The sequence below is a fragment of the Dermacentor silvarum genome, chromosome 8, assembly GCF_013339745.2.
Source record: "Dermacentor silvarum isolate Dsil-2018 chromosome 8, BIME_Dsil_1.4, whole genome shotgun sequence".
NCBI classification, from domain to species: Eukaryota; Metazoa; Arthropoda; class Arachnida; order Ixodida; family Ixodidae; genus Dermacentor; species Dermacentor silvarum.
This window is the reverse complement of record NC_051161.1, coordinates 104,088,366-104,099,104: the sequence shown is the minus strand read 5'-3', so window position 1 is coordinate 104,099,104 and position 10,739 is coordinate 104,088,366. Positions and strand designations below refer to the sequence as shown.

Below are 10,739 nucleotides of genomic sequence, written 5' to 3'. Positions count from 1 at the left end.
TAAATCACATGGACTAACATGTTTCTGTAAGGAGGACGATTGGGTGTATCCACACGTGTATGTGCTTGTGTGCGTGCATGTGTGTGCGCGCGTCTGTGTGATAGCGTGTGTGATGATGGCAGCAAGGTACGCGAGATGGTATGAAAGCAAAAGCTGTTGTATCCCATAGAAGAAGCAGTGCAATACTTACACTAGAATTGTGCGTAAGAGCAGATTCAAACCAATTTGAATGCCAACTTACAATCAACAAAGGCACCAGGCAATGGGAAAGAACACTGACGAGCAAAAATTGTTTTTGAATCCGGCCGTGAGCCGATTAATAAGGTACTACAACACAGCGGAAAATGGCGCGCTTTATTTTTACGACAACCAACTGGTATGTGATGTCACGAACGCGAAAGACAGTGGCAAGGTTGACAATTATTCGCTTATTTCATTCCCTCGTCTGCGGTACGCCCGCAAGCCCACTTCGCTTCGCTTTTGAGTTACTTCGCTTTCTTAAGGTAACTGTTTTTATGCGATGCGATACATCTGCCAATGGCTTCAGGTGTCTATATGGCTGGCATGTGCTGGGTAGCTGGCTACGCGTTTGAAAACTATACGGTATGCATTAGCTAAAGAAGAACGCATTGGCAAAGCATCGGGGCTTTTGTGCCGTGTTACCCGAGTACGATCCTATTTCGGGCCTGTAATCTTTTTTCAGGCACGTCGACAGGAACCTACTTACCTACCGTAAAGTGTATGTTACAGGGTACACAGTGCTTCAGCGGACAAATAAAAAGACCGCAGTTGCCACGCTTTTAAATAGTGCTATCAGAGGAAGTTATCAAAGCGTGCATCGTAGAGCTTCTAAGAAAACTGAGGAATTTATCAAGGCAACGAAATACAATTAGAGAACTGTAGTGGCTTAGCGTTAGGATTTAAATCAGCAAGTACGCAGCGCCATAGTAAAACCTGAGAGCCAGTTTTATGCTAGGTGCATGATGGACGTTAGGAAATATTTGTCACGAGCTCAGAAGGTTCTGGCTGATTCACTTTTAGAAGGCACTGCAAGAGCCATTCGTTAATGTCGCTGGAACCGCAACCACAATTAAAGAATATATTGTGTTCATCAGTGAGAGCAAGTTCGAGGTTTATACTGAATTACACTCACGTCTGTGAGGAAATTGATCTCGTCCTTCATCCTTTTATGGTACATCGCTGTGGCGACGCGCACCAACACACTGGAAAAGGGCGAGCTTGCGAGGAGGTACTTTGGTGAGACGTCGAGACAGTCACGTTCCTAATCCTTTTTAGAAAGAAATCGCTCTGTAAAGCAAGCTGTTTTCATCGTTAGAACATCAGGCACCTGTGGTTAGTCGTGCGCGTGGTGCGTGTCTATGCCGTGGTTACAGGCGCTCAACATTTTATTATCCTCCTATTCGTTCCGGTAGCGTCTGCTACGGAAATAATTCTTCAGGGCTGAGTTACAAACCATAGGCTGTTCAAGCCTTTGACTGGGCCTCTCCTGCATTCTACGCTTTTCACAGAGAACACACGACGAGCACCACATGCAGATGAAATCCTTAGCAACTCTTTTAGAGGACAATGACGTAAGCTGCTGTTATGCCGTTAAGCTTCATGTGGACGTGCTGGCGAAAAGTATTTGGGGGCGGACGCAAGTACTTAGGCATTGAAGGCAGTCTGGCCCAAAGTACTATAAAAGGAGAGGAAAAACTAGATGATGAAGCCGCAGCCGGTTATGTCATGGTGGCCATACTCAACAATAACGAACGCAAATATGTCGAGGAGAAGACGAGGAAATAGCATCTCGAAGGCCGTCGCAGCGTGGACAATGCAAGTCCGACGTGACAGTCGGCAATATAGGAGACACGCCTTTGCACTGTTGTTTGTTAGTTCGTTTGCTTGTTTCTTTGTTTGTTCAGTTGCTTCTTTGCTTGCGGGGTGCCCAAAATGAAGTTGTTCCTTAGTTACAGTTCGACTTGTCTCATGGGCTGCACTATGTAGCTATATTGGAAAGGATGTCGCTACGAAGCCCGCATGGAAACTGTTACACATCACTCCGCGCGGCTCGGTGCTTTTTTTCTCCGTCGCCGTGTGGCTGGGCCTCCGGCAAGTGCATCGTATACACGCGAAGCCCTTCTTTCGAAGCTGTCGCCCGGCAGCTGTAGCGCGCAGCCCCATGAACGAATTGTTGCTACAGTGGCAGTCGCTGTGGTTACTCTGCCAACCAGCCTTCTGTGTACTTGATTTAAGAGCGATAAATAATTTGTAGTTTCTTCAGCTCTGTAATTTATTAGTTGGGGCTTTTTACTTTTGGGGCTTCAGTAACCAAGCAGCAATTGTAAACAAGCTGGGAGACTTACTAAATTCTACTTCAGCATCAGGACACTATTATATATTTTGCCACTACAAAAATCACAAATGCACTTGGAGGGTCTTCGCTGATACGATAATTTCTGCTGAGACACCACATAAATGCTGCGGGCAAGAATAATGAAAGCCTTCGTTGTCCGTGGGTTTCGTCTGAAAGCATGGCTAAAGAATTTACCATTGTGTCATCGAGGTGGAGTAGTTCGTAACCAAAAAAAAATATTTATATCATTAATATAGGCGTATCCTGCACGCACTCGCCTGCCTTTTATATTATAGGTGAGGCAGCATCTGCTTAGACAAATAAGGCTAAGCAAGAAACCAATACTTCGTCATTGCTTCAAATGACATCCTCTGTTATATTCCCCAACAACGACGACGAGAAAACATAAACGCTGTTTTCCTCCAGTCTATACAAAAATTTCAACCATTGATATAAAACATGGTATATCGGCAGTTTTACAGCCTTCTCGGCGCTTTCCCAAAGCGTATTCAGAGCATCCAGACACAGAATAACCATATTTCGTAAATTCGCTGTATATAGCACGATTTGCGTGTTTAACGCTAACGAGGCAAGCGCGCAAACGACTTCGTGCATGGTGAACGCCAGTTGCAAACGTGAGCCCGGTATCTGCCGTGGCGACAGATCAAGCTGTTTGCATATGCATTAACCTTCAGTTTTTTGAAGCGCTTTCCTGGTAACGCCGGACACTGCGCCCATTGCGAGCGATATAATCAAGGTAAGCTACAGCAGGGGGGGTATGGGTGCCATTCCAAGTAAAAGGCACCTCCTCACAGTGCCGAGGAGTGCGTTTGTTGCTCAAGCCACAGACGGGAAAAACTAAATCACAGACAGCTGAAGGCGTTTTAAAACATCACCGAATGAAAAGTGAGAACGTGTCAGTTTGCTACTGAGATCAGAAGGAATTACCATTCCAGTCCAGCCAGCCTTTTGCTCTTTCTGTAAGAATCTTGAATTCGTCTAGAGGGAACAGTGTTTCCCACTTCAAATGTTCTCAGCCAGCACGCTTTACCAATCTCTCAGGGCTGTCAAGGCAATTTTGGATATAATTCATGGCCCAGTAAGGGAGAGCGATACTGGAATAACATGTTTACTCGGCCAGAATTTGAAGGAATTTTTGCTCATCGTTTTCTTTCGGTAGTATCTGTCGGTTTCCATGCCGGCAAGCGGCAAGACCGGGCTGAAACCTTCCACTCTCCCATAACCTAGCTATGTTTACTGCTTCGCATCAACGGCAACATGAAACGATATGCAAATCTGGCTCAAATAGGACAATAGCTAGGCCGACTACGTGAAAATGGCTCCCACGTGCAGTATGTCGGCCGCATCAAGCCTGGGGGGAAACAAAAGTCACGACACTGCGAAACGAGGTCAACGGCTGAAGCACTGACTGCTTGTGAAGTAGAAAAACTTTGATGCGTGGAGTGTGTTTTCAACCTTTCTGCTAACGTACTGCCTTGAGAATTAGTTGCCCATGGCGTGACCTAACCGTCATACGTTAGTACTTTAAATACATATCCTGATATGCGCAATGCGGCACCGACCAAGGTCCGGAGGCCAGTATTTGATTTTTAACATACAGACGTTTTCACCACGACCCCCTATTTGAGGTTTGTAGCTTGTATAAACCTTTAGCTATAGAGAGAACAGACGAGTTCAATTTGGGTGTCGTGCGAAGAGTGGTCAGTGACTATTTCAAGAGAAATGAAATACCTACAGTGAAGAAGCCTACCGACAACTTTAACACAGATGACACGCTGCCTTCACTGTCATCGTCGACAGTGCATCGAATGCTCAGGAAATCGGCTTCCGATTTAAAAAAGAAAAAAAAAAACGGTACCGTAATGCGCTACGTATTGAAGCTACACACGTAATCCAGTGGTACCGCAAGTACTTGAGTCAAATAGGATAACTGCGTGGTCTGCGTCGCCAAAGTAGACCCATTTTCTACACGGACGAAACACGGGTTAACGTCGGACACATGATGAACCGGGTGTGGGTCGACGAGAGTGAAAACGGCAGAGCAAGCCAAGAGGTGCAGACTGTCTGTTGGCCTGCAGAATCTCAGCAGTAAGGGGACCCGACTGTTTGTGACGCACTGTGGAAACGAGAACAGTTTTGTTCAAGGAGCAGGAGATGTATTTCAAGCAAAAAAGAGCACAGGAGACTACTACGAGAAGCACCACTATGAGAAGTGGTTTCAAGAAACGCTGCTGGCGCGCCTACCCTGAGGCAGTGTGATTGTTCTCGACAATGCACCCTATACCACTCGGTATAGGGTCAAAAGTGCCGCGCATGAGCAGCCTGAAAACAGAAATGCAAGCATGGTTTTCCCAATAAGGCATTCCTTGGAATGAAGATCCGGTGAAAGCAGAGTTGATGCAGCCTAATCGATGCAGTGAAAGTTGATTGCAACAAATACCGTAGTAGTTGCATTGCTGTCACTGCTCGACATCTCGTTTTGAGACTGCCACCACATCACTGCCATCTAAACGCAATAGAACTGGTTTGGAGTAATATTAAGCGCACAAACTAAGTCTACAACCTGAAAGAACTTAAAAGGCTTATTGTGGACGCCATTTCGCAAATGAGTGCACAGAAGTGGAAAAATTATGTTAAGCATGTCATCTACGAAGAGGACAAGATAAGGGAAATGGACCACATTCTGTACAAATTTATCGACAACCAGCAACCGGTCGTTGTCAGTCTCAGGGAGGACACAAGCTCCGATGAGGATTCTAGCATGAACGTGAAACACTTTCGGTGCCAGGGATAGTTGTGAATTAGGTCACGTGTCCTAAAATATGCGATTCTTACCGGACACACTTGAAAATTTACAGCGTGAATCCGGGTTAAATATAGATTTATAACATGATTTCTTCGTAAACTCGCTAAATATCTGCGCAGATGCTTTGGAAGACACAAAGTGAAGCGCACAAAACTAGGTTATTCGCACTGAGCACCTAGTGATCTTCGGCAGCACAATAAATCACACTGAGCATGCACTGCGTTTTTTGAAGGAAATGTCTAATTTGTAACGTTGCTACATAATTCGTAACGTTAAAGTTGCCGCACTTCCTCGAATTCCCGACCTATACTCGGCGACAGCTTTTCTTGACATTGGAGCGAAGGCTACGGAGGCGGGGCCTCCGCACATTTCTGTTACTACGCAAGTAGTCCGGCAGCTTGGAGCCGATTTCAGTTCTAGTTTCGGTTTTCGCTAACTCGCAGCGCTAGTGTGCTTAGCAAAACGTATCCGTGCAAAATGGGAACATCAGAGTTAAACTTTGATGAGTGTGCATACATGCAGCTAATTACTGTGCTGTATATATACTGGTACACAGAAAATTTGCCGCTGTTCAGACGGTTTTCCCACCATTATTCAGCCTTTATAACAGTGAAGCTTAGGTTCCGTGTTCAGTCAACAAAAAGTATGGCAGCCCAGGATATACGGGTACGAGCCACACGTGATCCAATATTAACGTTTACAGTATTAAGCCCTGGTACAGGCGAAAAGGAAGGCCGGTTGCGGCACGATCCTGCCACGCGCCTGTCTTGTTTCAGTTTTGCTGTATTTGGTTTACGCCCACAAAGACTGTCAGCAATGATCGGCGCAGACTGCGCCTCAGTGTTCGAGAAGCTTCACAATTGTAGTACATCGTTTTGTTAAGATTGCGCGCAAGACGCGAACAGTCAAACTTATTTCAGAGTTTGCGCGACCACCAGTGATAAGGCTGGAAAGTTCGATGCGTGATGTATAAAAGACGGCGCGTCCCAACAATGATCACCTTTCCCCGGCCGATGTTGTACTCGCGGCAATCAGTGCCAGTGTGTATTGCTGTACTCGGACTTTCCGTTTACCGGCCGACCGCTGCCTTCGTCAACGTCACGACCCCATGACAATATAATAGCTATGCAAACTATGCAAGTTGACGAATGTCGCCAAGCACACACCGCAGCTAAAATACGCAATTACCATGATGCCACTGAATCGGAAGGTTTTAAGAGAGCTTACGATTAATTGAATAGAGACTGATACACATTCTTTTATCGAGCTTCGCTGGTCAAGCACCTTCATGTAGTGTGATGGCCGTCGATGTTTTTTCCATCCCTGTGCATGCAGTATGTAACAGGTATTGTCCATAATAATATTTGTTATTGGTAGAAAAAAATAAAGAGTGTACATAAAAACAGTTCATATGTTTTATCGCATCATAGCCATACGCGAAAATTTTCCAGGTCCGTGTATTTAGATTTAGGTGCACGTTAAAGAACCCCAGGTGGTCAAAATTTCTGGAGCCCTCCACTACGACCTCTCTCATAATCTTATCGTGGTTTTGGGACGTTAAACCCCATCAATTATTATTAACATAACATTTTGCACTTGTGGCACAGAACGTGATAGCCATAACTTTTTGCTGGCACTCCATGTCGACATAACATTTTGCACATGTGACCAGAACATGATATCCATATAACTAACTCGGTGCTGGAACTCTATGTCAACATAACATTTTTGCACTTGTGGCACAGAACATGATAGCCATAACTCGTTGCTGGAATTCTATGTCAACATTACATTTTTGCACTTGTGCCACAGAACGTGATAGCCATAACTCGTTGCTAGCATTGCTTGCCATAAGAACCATTTATAATAAACAAATAAAAATAGGTAAGAGCAGGAACACATTGATAACGAAGAATGAGACGGTAGAATACATTAGGAAATGAGTAAATGAAAAACAAAACAATGACAAGAAGTGGTATCACATTCAGGTCCCATTGAGACCGCAATGAAACAAGGCATCAAACACTATTGGCCTGAGATCACACAGAAAAATGAACATAATTTTCAACACTTCAATCCTCAACTAAGAAATGTGCTTCTCGCTGATGCAGCGTATAATGTAAATGTTCACGGCCGTGATACATCATCACATCACAGCCGCCGTGACAGTACAGTGCACAGTACACGGCCGCTGACCCAAAAAGCACAGGTTTGAGCCTGCCGCATTTCGATGGATCAAAAATGCCAGACGCCCGTGTACATAAGTTTCGGTGCATGTTAAAAAACACCGGGCGGTCAAAACTTGTGCAACCCTCTAGCACGGCATGTCGCATAATCACATCGTCGTTTTGGCACACAATATCCCAACAATTATCACATCACGGTAACGTAACCAAAACATAAACGAAGTGCAACGAAACATAGAGAGATCGGCAGATTAAATTAAAATGAAGTCAATAAGTAATAAAAGTGTAAATAAATAGCAGTGGCTGATGGCCCTCAAAAACAATATCACAGTTTCTGGTTAAGCACGCGTGTAATCCTTTGGTTGAAGCTTTGAAAAAGCACACATGGAGATACTCATGGCAGTTCATCAATTCCGCTCATGTCAGAGCTGCTCGACTAATCAGAAGTACTCGAATCTGTGCCCAAAGAAATTATGAGACTTTCTCTTTGGCTGTCTATAATGCCATCCAGCTCCCATGCCTCATCCTCAAGCCTTATCACATGAGTGCAGTCTCGGAACCAGTTCTGCGGGGTCACACCTGCGATTCCTTCCAGCAGCAGCTTCTCGACTGAATCGATCTTGAAGTCAGTGTTCTTCGAAGCAACATAGCCTTTGACCTGGCTCCACACGAGCTCTATTGGATTGAGCTCGCAGTGGTAAGGAGGCAAGCGCACAACCTCATGACCGGCAGCGCTGGCAAGTGTGTCAATCTGGTAAGCAAGGAACATGTGCTTATGCTGCTTAACGAGCTGAAGCAGTTCGCTCTTCAGTTGGTCATCCGAAAAAGGGCTACTTTTCGATTTCAACCATCACTGGATGTCGGCTTTTCTTGATGATGAGCTTGGCACCTTTTCAACTTGAGCAGTGTGATACGACGCATTATCCATCACAATCACACTGCGTGGCTTGATGTTCGGTAGCAACTGTTCAACAAACCATGTTTGAAAACGCGGAGCATCCATTTCTGTGTGGTAATCACCAGCGCCCTTCTTGGTACGAAACACTAGGGCGGCTCCATCAACAAAGCCTTTCGCACTGCCAGCATGCAAAACAATAAGGCGTCCTCCTTTACCGCTAGATGCACGGAGACCTGTTGAGAGGGCTTGACGAAATGCGTCTTGCCGGGACATCACTTTGGTGTCTGCCATACGGTCTCCTTAGTGTGGCCAGCGTTTACCCGGGTCTCATCAAGGTAGTATATGGTCTTGTAAAAGAAAAGAAATCGGTCGTATAGTTAAGAGCTTACCTTTACTGGCAACAGCCCATCAATAAACCAGCGGCCTTGATTCAAGGTTATGCCTCTGTTACAGCGCGAAGGATCCACTGACAAAACCCATTTGAATACATATAACAAAGATGAGCAGGCAAAACTTCCCCCGAGAAAGACTGAAGCGAATGTTTACAAAACATGTTTGAGGCTGCTCATAAAAGCTAATGAAACCACATCCCTAATTATGTACACAGCATATTCGCTGAATAAAATTAGCTATTCTTTTCTTCAAGTCATTTAGATTCCTTGCTCCTACGCGGAAAAAAGGCAGTAAATCTTCCCAAACAATGCGACAGGAAATTCTGCAATAGCGAAACGCTCAGTTACATCTTCGGCACAGATCATCGCATCCTCGGCTGATACTATTTTCCACCGTACAAGCGCAAACAAGAACAGCTACCTTATTTTACTGGGGAATTTCGCTGCGACTTAAGTTAGGACTATATAACGCTTTCGATCACTCGCGTAAACAGTACACGTTTGGAGATCATTGATGCAAAGCATACCTCTCGTTTTCGATCACCGTTAGGTACACACGCATGCTCACCATTCGCGTCTACACTTTTACCAACAAGCATGCGCAACGAAAGTTTGCAGAAATTAAAAGAATGCGAGAATTTAGCGCTGCTGCCTCCGCATTTCTCGGATTGTTCGGAGGTACTTTCGACACCAAGCAATGATGTCGTCTCTTTCGAGCAATGCGGAATTCCTTTTTCTCTTTCGGAAGACGAACCCCAAGTCGTTCAGCATTCGTTGCATCGTGCGAGTGCTGATCGTCGGCATGGCCATGTCAGGGTCGCTGTTCACCTCGTTGCGTAGCTTCTCGGACGTAGGCAGTTCATTGCGCATGAAATAGCTATGCACTTTGCGCCGCAATGCTGCCAACGCAAACGTGTCGTAGCGCAGCAGCCTCGTCTTGGCGGTCATGCGCTTGCCAGCTTCGCCCGAGAAATCCACTTTCTACGCTTTGGAGAGGAGAGTGGAGCCCGCAGAGCTTCAGCCTTGATTCGATTTACCGTTCGCATACTCACTCCGGTGAGCTCGGCGACAGTCCGGCACACAGAATTCGTCGACCAGCTCGGGCTGACGGCGCCTTACTCCAGCGTAGACATTGCAGATAACCTGCTTGGTTTGTTTGGAGAGCCACTTCTTGTCACATTCAGAGTATAGCCTCCTCGGAGAACGAAAAGGAGAGTTTGCGGCCGCACATGGTACCGCCCGCACTGGGGACGCCATGTTTACTGCGAGAGCAACCAGCAGGCGGTGCGGAAAACGTGGTGACGTTTTCCGCACCGCCTGCTGGTCCGAAATAAAAAAAAAGAAAAAAAAATCAAGGCACACGATAGCTTTTTTTCCATGAACAGCTTCCCATACTTGTTCTATATGTATAATTAAGAAAATTTTATTTATTCGGGCCAAGTAACTTAGAATCAGAAAATAAAATAGGTACTATTTCCAGGCGCGCGCGCATGCCGGCGGTTCGGCTCTGTAGCTTCCACAGTGCTGTCAAGAAAAGCTGTCGCCGAGTATAGTTGCTTGTTTCATTGTTTTGCTATAAATTTTTAGGTTAATAAGCCAGCCACAATAACTGCAATCAGTGTCTATCGACAGCACGGCGATAGGGCGCCGTGGAGACGCTGAGCAGACGACGCAGCGCGGAGGAATACATGCGCAGGGACTAGTCACCCTTCCTATTGGCTGAGGACCCGGTAGCCTCCACAGTGCTGGAGCAATGCCTCCTTTACTAGAAGCCTGCCACTTCGCGGGTTTTCCCATTGGAGCTGAGGTTCCCGTAGTTGAGAGCGGTCGCCAAGATATGACGCTCGCTAACTCTACTTCCTTTTGCGGAGGAAGTGACGACGATTACAAGGCTGGCGCGCGCTCGACCAATGGCTTGACGAGAGATGGCGGGTCGTGCCTCCGGGGTTGAAACAAACGCCGCTATAGACCTTTTCACAAACCAACGTTTGAGCAGCGCCATTTGCCGACACGGGCGACGTCTAGCGTCAGAACAGGTTATGCCGCCATTTTGGACTGTGCGCCTTGCGAGAGCAGGCCA

The 10,739-nt window shown here is 46.0% G+C and overlaps 1 protein-coding gene across 1 annotated transcript in view; it reads right to left on the bottom strand.

Moving 5' to 3' along the window:
* Positions 1-7,805: 7,805 nt before the first annotated feature.
* The window catches only part of LOC119462326 (uncharacterized), a 52,061-nt gene continuing 49,127 nt past the window's right edge, over positions 7,806-10,739 (bottom strand). Inside the window, exons 2-3 of the mRNA XM_037723671.1 lie at positions 8,259-8,500; positions 7,806-8,120 (exon numbers count right to left, since the gene is read on the bottom strand). Coding sequence (XP_037579599.1) covers positions 7,806-8,120; positions 8,259-8,500 — 557 coding nt within the window. The remainder of the gene's footprint in view (positions 8,121-8,258; positions 8,501-10,739) is intronic.